Source organism: Saccostrea echinata, unplaced genomic scaffold (genome assembly GCF_033153115.1).
Source record: "Saccostrea echinata isolate AGI-Se365-2 ecotype Australia unplaced genomic scaffold, CSIRO_AGI_Sech_v1 ptg000001l, whole genome shotgun sequence".
Taxonomy (NCBI): Eukaryota; Metazoa; Mollusca; class Bivalvia; order Ostreida; family Ostreidae; genus Saccostrea; species Saccostrea echinata.
Genome location: NW_026889750.1, coordinates 52046932 through 52064018, shown reverse-complemented (window position 1 = coordinate 52064018; position 17087 = coordinate 52046932). Strand labels below are relative to the sequence as shown.

At 35.1% G+C, this 17087-nt stretch overlaps 2 protein-coding genes across 2 annotated transcripts; one reads left to right on the top strand and one right to left on the bottom strand.

Annotated features, from left to right (window-relative positions):
• On the top strand, positions 1-1737 carry LOC133198393 (uncharacterized). The gene has a single exon (XM_061334491.1). The coding sequence runs from the start codon at positions 1-3 to the stop codon at positions 1735-1737; it is 1737 nt and encodes a 578-aa protein (XP_061190475.1).
• Positions 1738-2907: 1170 nt separating this feature from the next.
• LOC133180727 (cell division cycle protein 23 homolog) lies at positions 2908-16433 on the bottom strand. The gene is made up of 14 exons (XM_061315199.1): positions 16313-16433; positions 16113-16185; positions 13075-13255; positions 12691-12790; positions 12418-12550; positions 12037-12214; positions 11657-11754; positions 10632-10713; positions 9849-10013; positions 7643-7751; positions 7112-7249; positions 4835-4913; positions 4383-4499; positions 2908-3550 (listed from the first exon to the last, which is right to left on the bottom strand). Exons 1-14 carry the CDS (start codon positions 16429-16431, stop codon positions 3356-3358), a joined length of 1767 nt encoding a protein of 588 aa, XP_061171183.1. The 5' UTR covers positions 16432-16433; the 3' UTR covers positions 2908-3355.
• Positions 16434-17087: the final 654 nt, after the last annotated feature.

Here is a 17087-nt window from a genome sequence, read left to right as displayed (position 1 = left end):
ATGGCGCTTTCCAAACCAATAATGCAAGGAACTCCCCAACACTTTCTAGAGTGTGGTACCGAAGATTGTGAGAAAAATTGTGAATTCTACTGTAACTCCTGTCATCATGGCATGTGTAAAAATTGCAGAGACCTCCATTTGAAAATTCAAGAAAACCAGAACCATGAGGTAGTCCTATACCAGCAACGTAAACGACAACTTCCAGTGGAAAAATGCAAGATTCACCCAACCAAAGAAATAGATATTTTATGTGAAGAATGCAATGTTCCTTTATGTTCGAAGTGTTCAACAATGCAAGAGCACAGGGGTCATCAATTTTTTGATTTAGAAATGGTCTACACAGATAAATTTAAACTCTGCCAAAAGGAAATCTCCAAAATTTATAATTATTTCATTCCAACTGCACAGGATGTACTAAGCCAAGTGAGGGAAGATGTTACTGAAATTAAAAATATCACAGACATCATACGAACATCCATGAAGGCAGAAGCAGAGATTCTCAAAAGCATAGTGGACACTGTACTTTCAGACAATATGGAAGAATTAGATCAGATAGAACAGTCTGTGCTGGAGGATTTGAAGAGCCAAGAGAAGACATATAATAATTACATTGCTTATCTCAGTGACCTTGTGAAGGAGTACCAGAGCTACCTGGCATCTACTGAGCTCACAAAATTCACAAGCATACTTCCCGAGAACTTGGAAATAAAATCCATACCAGAAACCACAAAACCTATCAAACCAGAATTTTTTTCTGCTCAATACACTGAGAATGATGTTGCCAGTTTACTCGGAAAAATAACTGTAACAGATAGAAAGAGAGAGGCTAGAAGAGTAAAGCCAATGGAAATAGCTCCTTCTTCTTCATCAATAAAATCTGCAAGTGAACAGTCAAAACAAGATAAACAGGTGAAATCGGACAAGAAACATCTATCTGCCAGATCTGTCAACAAGGTGAGGGAGTTAAATGTACCAGGTGTTAGTAATGTATACCATATATCACTGGGTCAGTCAGACAAACTCTGGATCAGTAATGATAATGGTGTTCTTGTCCAAGCAGATCTACAGGGCAATATGATACAGAAAATAAAAACCAGTGGAGGAATGGAAGGCTACCACACAGTCACACAGGAGGGGGATATGCTCTATACTGATGGAAACAAAAAACTCATCAATAAGGTAACAAAGGATAACAATATTACAGAATTCCTTAAAACTGGAGACTGGGAACCCTACAGCATACACTCCTCCATCATCAATGGGGACTTACTGGTGGGCATGTGGAAAGACAAGGAAGCCAGGGTCACGAGGTACAGCAAGACAGGAAAAGAAGTACAGAACATACAGAGGGATAACAAAGGACAGGGACTGTATGGTGTACCAACATATATCACTGAAAATATCAATGGAGATATCTGTACATCAGACTGGGAAAAAAAATCAGTAGTGGTGGTAAATAAATCAGGACAACACAGATTCTCCTACACAGGTCATGAGTCAAAGTTCTCTCCCTTTGGAATATGTACTGATGTTTTCTGTCACATCCTGGTGTGTGATAGATACAGTGAAACTGTTCACCTTCTCGATCAGGACGGTCAGTTCTTGTCTCTACTACTCACACAACAACATTGGGTGAAGCATCCTAAGGCTTGTAGCTTGTGTGTGGATGACGAGAACAACCTGTTTGTTGGACAACTAGACACCAACACACTTACAGTTTACACGTATCTCAAGTGATTTGTACTCTGTGTCATAAAACACAATGGTTATATACAAATACATTTAGATGTATACAATTGATTTTTGTACGATGAATAGAAGATGTTTATATACTGTTCAAAAAAACAAATGCATGTAAAATTTTAGTGACACATTGAACATAGTTACTTAATTAGTAGTATTGATAATAAAGAAATGTGTTAAACAAAAGTTCTACCATCTAAATGTCATAATTACTCAAGAATTTTACAATCATCAGTTCAATCATCAGTTCCATGCATCAACTGCATTGGTCAGTTCAGTATAAACACAGAGAAAAAAATGTAAACAAAGGCCATGGAAGATGATCAATGTGGCTACACTCAATCCATGCAGGTACCTGTGGCCAGACAGCAATCAGGTGTAACTAATGCTAAGGGTTTACCCCAGTGCTGATATTGGAGATAGGAAAATTAATATGGATAATGGCTACTTATGAGTCCTGTTTAGCTTTAACCAAATTATGAAACCCATTCCTTATAGTATTTGAGAGAAAATATTTTATAAGATTGCATGACTCAAGATTTAGGACTGAAGGTAATTAATTGCAACACTTTTCTTTACCAATTTGATGGAAAGCAATCTTTAATCTTCCAAACATTTTGTTTTTAAAAAATGTTGCTATACAATGACTTCAGATTACTCAAATTAAAAACAAACTGAACATTGTACTAAGAATGCTAAAAATTCCAAAGTTTGTTCAAAATCGGAGTTTAAGTATTGAAAGTGTTAAACAGCTTGATTTCCAATGTTAACTTATATAAATACCCCAAAATCACAATGGTTGGCAGGTTTTAACTGCCGATTTTCAGATCCTGAGGGATGGGCTACTTTTTTTAACACATACAGGTCTGGAGTTTATATTCAGGTAGTATACCTAAAAATATATGTTGAATGGTATTCAGGTGATGTTTAAGGCCCATGGGCCTCTTGCTTAAAATACTGGATAATTGTTTTTCCTTAAGTTTTTTTTAACTGAACATGAAAATTAACCTTGGAACGAGGGAGAATTGTGGAGCATGTGGTCAATGGTGTTTGGAGAGTAATCAGAGATCACTGGTTCAAATCTACCAGTAGTCAGTATAACCCATTAGAACTGTTTTATTATTCAACAATAACAAAGCTTTTAGGGGATCACTTATAAATTATCTTTCATTTCTTATGCAGATCCATATGACAAAAAATTGTCTTGACATGAAATGATTCAAATTTTGATACATTCTGTCATATAATGGTATCATCTGATTTCTGCAGAAGCTGTCTATATACATATATCTGGTCTTCCTCATGACGTACTGCATCCCAATAGAATCTTATTTGTCATTTAACTATCACTACTGAGAAGTACTTGTGGGTGCTAGTCTTCACAAACATATTGGAGAAATAGTTGTATGTTTAATCCACATAGATCTTTTACACAGAGAGTCAAAAATAGTCAGTTGATCTTGAGTATTGGTAAACTAATACCACACAACGTTCACCTATATCTATAGACTATGTTGTGAGCCCACTTGTCAATGTCCAACTTCTCCCAGAGACACCCTATCCTCAGTAACTGTACATGTATAAACAACTATAGAGGTGTTAAAATCCAGTGTCAGTCATCCCCAATGTCAAACTTAAGATTGACAGGGGACAGACAGACAGACGGGGTCCTGGTGCTGACATTGAGGGGGTCAGGACAGATTGACCCCAGGCTATCGTCCATTCTGACAGGGTGAGTGTACGCCCCCTCCTTCTTGGCCCGTCTGTTCTGGATGTCTTTTAATATTCCCTTGGCTTCCTCCCTCCTCTGTAGTTTAAAATTATACAAGTAGAATTCATTTTTTAAACAATATTTTTTTTTTAAAGATTTGTCAAAAGAGCTGACTAGGAAAGAGTTAAAGACTTAATAGAGACATGATTTAACAGAACTACTAAACTTTTTCCTTTATATCTCTGTTTCAGTCAAAAATACGTCCATTTTCAAAAGTTATCATATTTAAATGATTTTTTTAAATATTTATGTACAAATTTATAGGAATTTTAAATAAAATTTGACTTACTTGGCAAAACAGAGATAAATTTATTATTTTGGAAACCTCGTGTTTTTACAGTAGAAATCAATGGAAAACAAAAAATATTTTTAAAAACATCTCCCCCTCCCTCCCCTTTGGAAACAAAAAATCTTTTTACATGTAATAAAAATTGTTATTTGGGGGGAACATGTTTACTGACCAAAACACACTAAAAATGTTCATTTCATGATCAATTTCAAAGAGAAACAACTGCAAAATTTTACAAACAGAATTAGATATAGTAAGCTTTACATAAATTCAACATAATCAAAGATTTAAGTGGTCATTTATCCATATCCTTCAGTATTTTAAAATTTGGTGACATTTTCAAGCCTTACTTCAAACTAAATTTCACTCTCTCTTATCAAGAGCAATATTAAGACTTCTTAGCTTTAAAAAAAAAAACCTTTAATAACAAAGCAAGATGTATTGAGAACTATGTGTGTAAAATGTAGACGTAAACCTCGATTTAATATTTGCAGTTCTTTGGTAACTTACGAAGGAACAAATGTAGTGACTACATATAGTTGTTCTCAAGATTATGACAGTATAAAATATCAAACAAACCTCTGGGAACTCTGTACACTTCTGGGCGGCAGAGTAGGCGTCGTCTAGGTTGTTTCTTTGTAGGTGGTAGTTAGCTAGATACTTGTAAGCCTGACTCTGGTCCTCTGCACTGAAAGTCTAAAAATAAAAATATTATCTTTAAATACATGTATATTACTTCCTCTGGTGTGCATTTCTTGTGATTTTATTATAAAATGAAGCCACTTCAATACTGAATTTTCAGTTTCAAACAATTTTTTTTAAAAATTGATCCTAACAAAATCTCTGAGTTCTTCAATCAGAATCTATACATTTACGTGTAACTTTTCCCAAGAGACTAGTCAATTTCAAATTTATCCAAAAAAGAAGACCCCTATATTTAACAAGAGAAGAATGGTACTGGTGTGACCTAATGACCCCAGTTTGTACCCCACTTGTGTGACCTAATGACACAGTTTGTATGACCTACTGACCCCCATTCTATTGGCCTCATTGATGTACTCTGTATAAGCTGAGGCAGCCTGATCCTCTTCACCAAGACGCTCATGTAATCTGGAACCAGGAATTTAACATTAACATAGGGCACTGTAATGTATATTATGACATTTAGTGCAAGGAACTTATAGTGTGACATTTAGTTCACAACATTAGGAAATTAAATTTATTATCTAAATATTTTAATGCATATAGAATAAGTCATTTTAATTCCACCGTGTTAAAATTTCACGATTTCTCAAAAAGTACCAATCGCGATTGTTTTAATTTTATGCTGCAAGAAATTAATTTAAATTTCGTATAAGCATTTAAACGTTTTTAAAAACTAATGATACCATTCACAACGGGTTTAATTTTGCGGAAAAATGATGAATCGCGTACATAGTGAAATTAAAACCATCGTTATTATTTGCAAATCTACAGTATACAAGTATATCATAAATCAAGTGAATGTTCTCAAAATTATTCAAACATATTTCTGTTCATAATTTATTTTATTGACACCATCATACATTGGTATATAGTCACAAATACAACCAAAAAAAATGAACAATAATAAGATGGGATACACTGAATTACCCAGTTAACAAACACATACTTACTGCAGTCATATACAAGTACATGTCTGTGCATATTAATTATTTTGGTCTTTCTTTTCCGATATCAAAGCACTTCTTTAAAAAGCTACATACTCTTCCAGCAGGTTTAACATTTAGAGGGTTAATTATGTCAATTTTAGGATTTTCCTTCATGTAACTTTGGGCATTAAATATATTGCAATAATGTAAACTACATTTATTGTAACTAGGACAATAAAGTACACAAAGTTTTTCATTTTCAATAAATACGTAGTTTGCAAAAATGACATAAACATTTTGCTCTAGGAAGACAAGGCCTTGAGTATCTATCTGCCCATTTCAATGCATGTGCAATAATTCATAATTTTGTTTAGATTTTTTTGGTCAAATTTCTTCAATAGAAAATATATTTAAGTATACTATATTACTATATTGCTATAAAAAAAAACTAATTTTCCAAAATTTGATTTTGAAATGTTCTTTTTCTGAACACCCAGAATGTCTTTAAATATTTTGCACTGGAAAATAATTTGAGAATAATGAATCACATTTGTAGTCTACAACCCAAATTTCAGAACTGTAAGTTAACATTGGAATAATTATACATCTATATAGTTTAAATGTTATACAAATATATAATTTGCAGGAAAATTAGATTGTTTAATATACAAATACTGTAATTGTACTTATTTTAGCAGTAACCATATTTCTGCGCCCTTTGCGCTACTTCATATACATGCCAATACATTATTTAAATTACCAATAACTGGGGTAATTCATGATTGGCCTAGTTAGTTGAAGAGGAAGAATGCATTTAATTTTGAGTGCACCAATTTACCGGGTATGCATGCTTACAGTAAGGATATCAAAAATCCTGAGCTTTGAAAACAGTACAGTTCTTTGACCTAAACAACTAGAAATACAATGCAGTTTGATTTAAGCAATGGGTCTGATATCCTTACTTACTTAGCTTTATTCCAGGTATGGTCACTCAGTTTTTAGTAACCCCAAAGTCCTCAAGTACTTAGTTATTCAACAAGCCTACTATGGTAGCCAATAAGTATGACCTCCTTGGCACCTTGATATCTCCTAACTACTCACACACAAGGATATCTCTAAGATTCCTCCCTAATTAACTACTGTATACATGGTTATTTTTGCCCCGTGTTATTTTCTCCCTTTCACACTTGCAAAGAATTTTGCCCTGTTTTAAATTCGCCCAGTCACAGTTCTGTTTAAGAAATTATACTGTCTTCTTTGAATTCGCCCCATTTTAAATTCAACCACTGGGGGGCGAAAGGGGCGAAAATAAAACGGGGTCGAAAATTTCCCAGTATACAGTATTCCTCTAATCCCTGAATTACTGGGCTTTCTCCTGAAACTCATTGATCTACAATTCCCTTGCAAGTGACTAATGGTATTCTGTTACCTCAGGCCCCTAAAACATGTGCTTATTTAGCTTATTGAATAATAAACCACACCCCACTTATTCTGCTACCCACTAAGCCCCTGGGATATCTGGCTGGTCCTTAAGCCCTAGTTTACCTAGGTATCCCATCTGCTTCAGATACATGTATGCATTGGGCCTGACACACTTGGTTATTTTTTAGGCCCTTGTCATGCTTGGTTATTCCCTGTGCCACAGCCAAACCTTGCTACCCCTAACTCCTGACTTACTTGGCCAGTTTGATGAGTGCCATCCCCTCCATATCACCCACTACATGAGCCTTCCAGAAACATTTCTTAGCCTCTTGTAATCTTTCCAATTTCTCATAAGACTCGCCAAGTGCCATCGCCATTCGAGAATCATTGGGTCTAAAACATTATAGAAATTGTTATCATCAAATAGTTCATATTGCGCATCAAAATGATTTGAATATAAATTCAAGAAATAGATTATACCCTTATTATTCCTACAGAATGTGTGAGTTTAAGGCAAATGCACGATGACTATGTAGAGGAGTGCTGATTCCCTCTGAACTTTAAACATTCAAACAACAATCATGAAAACAAAACAGGTGTACTGTTCATTCATTAAGATTTGCTATCAAAATGTTTTAATGAAATTTACACCCTGACACACATGTACAACCTGCAAAAGATACCGAGTTCTAATTAACAGTGCTTCTTCACTCTGAATTGCAAACTTCCCTTTACCATTACTAGAGCACATCTGATCCTACTTTCATTTTACTGTTAGAGTGATACCTTAGTTTCTGTGCCTGCCTGTAGTAATACAGACAGTAAAATGGCATTTTCAGAATCTCATAGGTCTGTCCGAGACCATACCAGGCTCTGTAATCCCTAATGTTGATTTCTGAAGTGACAGTACATACGTTTATAATCACAGGTTTTATCATTTATGTCGTAAACAAAATATTTCAAATAAGACTTTTAAAATACATGTATTGTCTTCAATTAATTTTTTCCTACAGTTATCTGTAAATTCGGACCAATTACTAATAGGGCTGTGCAATAATATCAATATTCTGGTATATTGCAATTCATTGACAAAAAATATCGAATTGCGATACCTTTTTCCAGTACCGATATACCGGCAAAATGATTGGGCTTTAGATTTATGAAGTAAAATACATGTATGAAATTTAAGATGTCAGAAACGCTTTCAATTGTGTCAAACAGTACCAAATGTTAAAAGTTTCTGTTGTATGGTTGCATTTCATTGCCAAACTAGTGAAATCAACTTGAACTTTTTGTTACAACATATTTATACAAGAGGCCCATGGGCCACAACGCTCACCTGAATAACTTTGGCCCTGCTGTTCTTCACCAGACGATCTTTTTTAATACCTATTGTGGCCCCGCCCTACCCATGGGGGTCATGATTTTAACAATTTAAAATCTACACTACCCAAGGATGCCTCCACATAAGTTTCAGCTTTCCTGGCCCAATGGTTCTTGAGAAGAAGATTTTTAAAGATTTTTTCTATGTATTTCAATGTAAAACTTGGATTCCCTATTGTGGCCCCACCCTTCACCCGGGGGTCATGATTTTAATAATTTAGAATCTACACTACCCCAGCATGCTTCCACATAAGTTTCAGCTTTTCTGGCCTGGTGGTTCTTGAGAAGAAGATTTTTAAAGATTTTTTTATATATATTTCAATGTAAAACTTGGATTTCCTATTGTGGCCCCACCCTTCCCCCGGGGGTCATGATTTTTAACAATTTAGAATCTACACTACCCCAGCATGCTTCCACGTAAGTTTCAGCTTTTCTGGCCAGGTGGTTCTTGAGAAGAAGATTTTTAAAGATTTTTTCTATATATTTCAATGTAAAACTTGAATTCCCCATTGTGGCCCCGCCCTTCCCCCGGGGGTCATGATTTTAAAAATTTAGAATCTACACTACCAAAGGATGCTTCCACATAAGTTTCAGCTTTTCTGGCCTGGTGGTTCTTGAGAAGAAGATTTTTAAAGATTTTTTCTATATATTTCAATGTAAAACTTGGATTCCCTATTGTGGCCCCGTCCTTCCCCCGGGGGTCATGATTTTAACAATTTAGAATCTACACTACCCCAGCATGCTTCCACATAAGTTTCAGCTTTTCTGGCCCAGTGGTTCTTGAGAAGAAGATTTTTAAAGATTTTTTCTATATATTTCAATGTAAAACTTGGATTCCCTATTGTGGCCCCGCCCTTCACCCGGGGGTCATGATTTTAACAATTTAGAATCTACACTACCCCAGCATGCTTCCACATAAGTTTCAGCTTTTCTGGCCCAGTGGTTCTTGAGAAGAAGATTTTTAAAGATTTTTTCTATATATTTCAATGTAAAACTTGGATTCCCTATTGTGGCCCCGCTCTTCCCCCGGGGGTCATGATTTTTTCAATTTAGAATCTACACTACCCCAGCATGCTTCTACATAAGTTTCAGCTTTTCTGGCCCAGTGGTTCTTAAGAAGAAGATTTTTTAATGACCCCACCCTATTTTTGTCTTTTCTTGATTATCTCCCCTTGTAAGGGGGTTTGGCCCTTTATTTTAACAATTTAAACTCCCCTTTACTCAAGGATGCTTTGTACCAAATTTGGTTAAAATTGTCCCAGTGGTTCTTGAGAAGAAGTTGAAAATGTGAAAAGTTTACAGACGGACGGACGGACAGACAGACGGACGGACGACGGACAACGGGTGATCAGAAAAGCTCACTTGAGCTTTCAGCTCAGGTGAGCTAAAAAGTTTTATACACTCTACTTATAAATGGAGGTTAATAAAATAAGAAAAGAGCATTTTAACTGTTATCAAAAATATTGCAATTCATATTGCAATACAGTTCCAAAGATCGCAATACATCGCAATACGAAATTTTCAACTGATACCCAGCCCTAACTACGTAAAACATTGTCCCTACTATTAGCCTACCCTAGAATTTTAAAGCTTTTAAATCTCCACTCACCAATAGCCTGTCTGTATGCTTGGATTGCTGCAGTTGTGTTCTTTAGCTCCATAAACTCGTGCCCCATCAGGGTCCAGGCGGACAGATACTGGGGATTCAGCTTCAGGGCCCGCTGGAAATACAGCACGGCTTTCTCATGTTGCTGCCGCAGAGAGTAATAGTTACCTAGAAATGGTAAACAAGTCAATCAAAACTCAGGAAAAATAATTCAGAGTAAACATACATCCTCAGGCATTGATGGTCACCAAAGAGCCTCCCCATTTTGTTCTACTAAAATTTAATCCCCCCCCCTTACTTACTTAGAAAATTATAAGAAGTCAAGAGAAGAGGAATATAACAGGATTTCTGTGAGTAAAAATATGTAGGGCCAAAGTTCCAACATACTAAATAAAACTTATCTGTAGATACTGAGAATTTTCTTTTTAATATCCTTCCACAATAAGAAATAGTCCCTCAGAAGACTTATTTCCAGCTGACTTTGAGAGTGTTTTTTAAAATTAAAAGATTCACAATTTGCCTTGTTTAATTTAACTATGTTATGAAAATTAAACTATAATTGGTTATTTTGTTATTAGAGATTCTGACCAAATTTTTCTCAAAAACTGACAAGTGACATACCTACAGTTCTCCTGCGCCTTGATGCTTTATATCAAAAGTGACAAAATTTGGTTTCGTCATTTCAGAGGAGGTGAAAATGTTCAAAGCTTAGGACAGTTCACATAAAACAGACAGGAATGGATTGGTCACCTGAGTTCCTGATTTAGATTACTTGCCTGTCCTTACCTATAACAACACAAGTCTCCTCTCTGTATTTATCTATGTCACAACACCGGTGTGCCAGGTGAGCTAAATCAGCTCGCATCTCCTTCAACAACAAGCAAAAAAAAAAAACAGTTTAATCAAAGTCCATCTTCTATTTAGATACAGAGGAAGGAAGCATTATAAAATCTGATTTTCATCATACAACAATTTTACTTTAACATGTTTAAATTGATTAAACTGTCCTGATCTTTTGTGTAGTCTTCATTTTTATGTCTTTTGAACTGTCCTCAAATATTTGTACCACTCTTTCCTCTAATTAAAGCCCTCAGGCTTATGTACTACCCTTGCCATTTTTATTGCTCTCACTGTTTTGTACTATCTATACAATCCTCATGTTTTATGTTCATGTAAGATCCCTACCTTCATGTTGTCCACTGTTGTGTAAAGCTTTTGCCTTCATGAAAAAAAGGTCAAGATAACAAACAGTGATCAATCTCAAACAAATCTACAAACAACAGGGCATTAAACACAGACTCCTAGATATTCCAGAGGTGGTATCAGGTGCCTAGGAGGAGTTAGTGTCCTTGTCAATACATCATGCCCTCAACTTCCTTTGTATGTAATGTCCTTACCTTTACATAGAATTCACCTTTATGTACTGTCCTTACCTTTATGTACTGTCTTCATCTTTACTGCCCTTACCTTTATGTACTATCTTCACCTTTATGTACTGTCCTTACCTTTATGTACTGTCTTCATCTTTACTGCCCTTACCTTTATGTACTATCTTCACCTTTATGTACTGTCCTTACCTTTATGTACTATCTTCACCTTTATGTACTGTCCTTACCTTTATGTACTATCTTCACCTTTATGTACTGTCCTTACCTTTATGTACTATCTTAACCTTTATATACTACCCTCACCTTCACATTTATGAACTGTCTTCACCTTTACGTACTGTCCTCAACTTTACATACTGTCTTCACCATTACATACTGTCTTCACCTTTACATACTGTCTTCACCTTTACATACTGCCCTTACCTTTATGTACAAAGTGTTGGAGAAGTAGTCCATGTTTTCTAGTCTGTAGGGGTCCATCTCTGACAGTTCTGTGAAGGCATTTACTGCCATGTCCACCTCTGGAAACAAAAACATCACAATGACATCACTACTAACAGTAATTATCTTTTTGTTTTTTGTCAATGAGAAAAATACGGTTTGAATGTATAAAATTGCATACACATAGTACAATCCTAGTGCCTTGTGTTGATGGTAAAAATGAAATATTAATGTGAGGAAAAGGTAATCTATACATGTTAATGATGCATAACCCATTCACTCTATCACAATAAAATAATCTGCACTAAATATGCATTCACACAATCATATTCCACATCACTACTGAGACAAGCATGGCTTACCCCTCATGTTGTTATAGGCCATGGCGACCTGTGACACAATGTAGGTACTTTTAACGAAGCCTTTGTCCATAAGATGCTGGTAAATTTTCAATCCCTCCTCATTCAGCTGCAGCTCCAGGTAAATGTGCCCCAGAAAGAAGTGCTTCATCCAATGATTTGGCAGGGACAGGGCCAACAGCTGAGGGAAAATGTCAAAGAGGATAAACTTATCAATGCAGAGGATTTTAGAATTAAATCTATACAGTGTAAATGTGACTCAAAGGGATCTTGTCAAGAGAATGAGTAACAATAAACTTTCTGGTTTGGACATCAGATCTGTAATTATGAATTATGAATGTTCCATCCTTGTGAGAATAAAGCTGGTGTTGTGAGTGTACTCACTGACTCCTTGTCTTTAATAAGTGTGACCAGCTCTAACCATGCTCCCCAGTGTAACGGTTCAGCATTTACAGCATCAACAAAGATTTCTACTGCCTCCTTTAACAAATCTAGTTTCTTTAACACCACACCATATCTACAAAACAACTTCATTATTAATACTGAATTACCTGTTCACATTGCAAATCTTTGAGGAATTTCTGTATTGTACTATATTTCTGTATTCTGTATTAAGGAAGATATATGCATATGGAATCTTTCAGTGTTGCTACTTACAGATATATACAGAATCCATCCAGCTCTTTTATTGCATACTTCTTAGCCAACTCTGTCTTCAGAGTTTTTAAATGTTCATTTTCAAGTTTTTCTGGAGGGCCTTAAAAAGATTCCAAAGTATGATTACTCAATCACGAACCTAATATCTAATATCAAGAGTGCATCAATATTAAATCTCTGTAGGGGGAAAACTTGAAACTTTTCTATTGCTGTAACGTACTTTCTTCAACCTGACCTTAATATAGTGAATTTAATTTGAAATGTTTATGCTACATGTATAATATAATTTTTGTTCTTGTGACTGAGAAAAATCTGTGTTTAGTTTTCTTTGACATTTCTCTTAAGATTCTCTTATGAATTGTGTATTATAGAAGATATTTTTACCAATTGAATCAGGTGCATTGTCTAGCTTCCTCTTTTCATCAGCGAGGTATCTTCCATACATGTGTAAAAAGTAGGCTTTGTTGTTCTTACAGTCCTGGACAAAGTAAGCAGCCCTGTCATACTCCTTCAGATCAAAGAAACTAGAGGCCAAGCAGAACTTGTCATATTCCTCGACAAAATCCTAAAAGATTTTAAAATTTTTGAAATTTATTTAAACATTTTACCAACCCTAAATTCTACAAAGTAACTATATTAGGGGGATAAAAGTGTTGAGAAAAATATGGCAGTGCTATTACATATCATAGGTGTGCACATATTAAAGGTCCTGTATTTCTGTTCAGGGTTCCAGCTACGAAAATCCCTCTGTCAGTCTGAATTATCAAAAGATCAGTGTGTCAGGTGTAGCGTGATGTACATTTTTTTGTCTGATCATAGTTTTGTAAAAAGAGATGCATCAAGAAACTTCAAAACCACTGAAACAAGTTATTACAGTCCCTGAAACGTTCTACTTTCCCATTTTTCCGTTCACTCACCGTTCGTTCAGTGTGCGTTCACCGTTCGTTCACCGTTCGCTCTCCGTTCACAGTTTTGCGTTCACCGTTCACCGTGCGCTCGCGTTCACCGTTCACAAAGCGTTCAGCGTTCGCTCTTCGTTCCGTTCATTTTGCGTTCACCTTGCGTTCAGCGTTCACCTATCGTTCAGTTTTCATTGTCATTCGGAACTCCGAAGTGAAAGGACTTATCTTTTTGTAGTTAAGGAGTTACAGGGTTTTTTAATTTATTAACTAACATATCGTGTTTGAAGAATCATTATTTCATGAGGAAAAATATCTACGATATATATTTTTATTATTCTAACTTAGCTGTTAGGTTATTTATTAAATTACTCTGGAAAATAAATGTTGTTACAAAATATAATAGAACTAGTTCTGAGAGTTATACATAGTACTGCGGATATCCTGTTAATTTATTATCTTTAAAACGAATTAAATTGATAGTGTGGATAAAGGAAATATTTATTCAAAATGTAATGCACTACAGAATTTCTCTACTGTAATATGTAAAGTCTATAGTTAAAGAGAAAAAAAATCTTTCTTCACCGTAACTTTATATGTTTGCCATTCGATATGATTAATACCCCCCCCCCCTTCCCCCTAAATCGGTGACTTAGTCAGTTCCGTATTTCCAGAATATTTTAATTAACATTTAAAGAAAAGATACGGTCTTTTTTAGAACAAAAATTTCAGTCTCAAAACAAACATGCATCTAAAAAAGTCACAAAACAATAGTAGATCAAAATGTACACGTGTCGGCGGTGGTATTTGAAATTGGCAGAGAGTATGTTTCACATTCAAGTGTTAATGTCCAATGTATTTTACTAATTTATTATTCAAATGTTGGAATCAAATCTAGAAATGATAAAAATAAATGTTATAACTTGTTGGAAATACTCGCACTTCGTCTTCGATGTGACGAAACTTTCACACCTGCACAGTGTCGAATGATTTTGATTGACAGGAAAAGCACGTGGACTTCGTGTGAACTTGAAGCAGGAAAATAAAAACGAGTATGACTGTCAAACAAATGGATATGATTTGTTGATTTAAAAAAAAGTTACTTTCACTGTCTGATATATTTAGAAAAAAATTTCAGAGTTTTTGTTTGATATAGGTACAAACATTTGGTGAAGCCTGAAATGGGGGGGGGGGGGGGGGCTAAAACTGAATATTACTCTCTCTCTCTCTCTCTCTCTCTCTCTCTCTCATTTGTCTGTTTAATAAAAACTAAAACACCATATTACTTAAATATCAAGTTCTGAAAATTGAATTTATAACAAATAATATGAATATGTATCTTTGTATCATCTTGTCCGAGTATAATCACGGCCATCTAGAGATACATGTAGACGTCTGCTTAATAAATCATAATGAAAAATAGAAATGACACATAATATATTATTGTATTAAAAATTAAAATACGAGCGTATAAATGTAATTAATTTTTTTTTCATTACTTTACACGAAATCGCCTTGACATGGATATTTATATGAATATAAGTTACAACCGCTTTAATTCATTCTATAAATCATAAGTTTTCTCTGATTTGTTATCAACTAAGAATAAACATTTTTATTTTCCAACTAAAAACAATATCTTTTATACTTCAGCGTTCGGCAACAATTGCAATGTTTTAATGCGATAAAACTCGTGTGATTAAAAACTTAATGTGCATGCATCGTCTTTCTTAGGACAATTTTGGAGAATTTATTTTATTGACTTATTTATTCATTCATTTATTTGTTTACTTATTTATTATTTCTTTTTTTTTTTTTGGCATCTGACATTATAATACAATAAAATAGTTTCAATGCAAGGAAAAGATCAGAGGCATTCCGAATATATCGTTCATCTTGCGTTCACCGTTCGTTCACCGTTCACTTTGCGTTCGCGTTTGCGCTCCGTTCGCGTTCTGCGTTCGCTCACCGTTCACACATCATTCACCAAGTTGCGTTCAGCGTTCACACATCGTTCACTCACCGTTCGCTCTGCGTTCGTTCACCGTTCGTTCAGCGTTCGCTCACCGTTCAAGTGGGAAAGTAGAACGTTTCAGGGACTGTATTATAACTTATAGTTAAATGGAGAGAAAAAAAAATCAATGATGGCAAGGGATGTTTAAAATTCGAACAATTGTATTATAGAATTTATGAAAAAAGAAAAAACGGAAGTTGTCAAGTTATCTTTTCTTGGGCGAAGAGTTTCAAACTGTGCAGAAAGCTGATGGCTGATGTTTTAATTATTTGGATAAAAGCTATTTACGTTGGATATATTTGGAATATTTTAGCCTGCATAAGTACTAGGACATCATTTGCATATAACATGTATAAGGATTTGTGTAACTTTTCTCAAGTATGTTGTTTTCTTCTTTTGTTTACAAATCGTGTCCTACTTTCGATTCTTCCCTTGTGTATTTTTATATGTGTAGTTGAGAAAAGAGCGAATAAGATGCCCCTGTGCACTGTGCAAAAACTGTAACTTACTGGTCTTTCTTGCACAGACAAGATCTGTTTGTAGTCAACAGGTGACTCAATGGAGTACAGCAACTCTGCAGCCCTGTATAGACATGATAAAGCACAAAAATGAACAACATAAATCGATACAAAAATAATTAAGGAAATTCGAGTTTAATTTTCATAAGTGATTTAAGAATTTTATGACCAATATTGAACTTCGCACAAACCACTTAGCACTGTGAAATAATTTCCTTTGTGAACATTCACGATTCGCCCTTAGTAGATCTGTTTTTATAGAAGAAAGTGAAGGGGTAAACGTTTTGAAGAGACTTGAAATATCCGCCATCCCTCATTCGGTGTAATGGGTGCTCAACAGATTGTACTTAATAGTATTCGTCTAATGGGTGCTCTGTAGCTTGTACTTAAAAGTATTCGTCAGTGAAAAACGAAGGCGGTCGACTGGTTTTGCCCAGTCTAACCAGGGACCTATATACTAGTATATAGGTCCCTGGTCTAACGAAATCTTTCAAAGAAATTATTTTTAAAACAATTTTCAAAATTTAGCAGCATTAATGATATACACTGTAACAAATTTACAAAGAGACGAATTCTTTGAAGAATATATTTATTTGAACGATTTTTATCAAAATTGATAAGTATTTAGACAGCGTCAAATATATATGATTTTGAAATTTAAAAAAAAGAAGGAATTTGCAAATCTCACAGTTATTCATTTTCTTTATTTTTATTCAATATGAATCTTTAATAGCAGGTCCGTAGGAAGGAATTTCACTTTGAGGGGCACAAACATACATTTTCAGTGGGGGGGGGGGGGCACTATCAACTACCAAAATTCGTTGACAAGCAAAAGAAAAGGGGGGTCATCAGACGTTATTTGTAGGGGCACAGGCATATAGTAGCTATATGTTTTCTATAGTATTCTATATATCGGCAAAATTATTGGGGGGGGGGGGGGCACGGCCCACCGTGCCTCCCCCCGGT

Excerpts from the sequence above, each read along its gene's own strand:
- LOC133198393 (XM_061334491.1), top strand. The coding sequence starts at position 1 with ATGGCGCTTTCCAAACCAATAATGCAAGGAACTCCCCAACACTTTCTA.
- LOC133180727 (XM_061315199.1), bottom strand. The coding sequence starts at position 16,431 with ATGGCGGATATTTCAAGTCTCTTCAAAACGTTTACCCCTTCACTTTCT. Across the intron at positions 11,755-12,036 it reads GGCCTATAACAACATGAGGG|AGGTGGACATGGCAGTAAAT; the intron begins GTAAGCCATGCT and ends TTTTGTTTCCAG. Across the intron at positions 4,914-7,111 it reads GCACTCATCAAACTGGCCAA|ATTACATGAGCGTCTTGGTG; the intron begins GTAAGTCAGGAG and ends TCCTGGTTCCAG.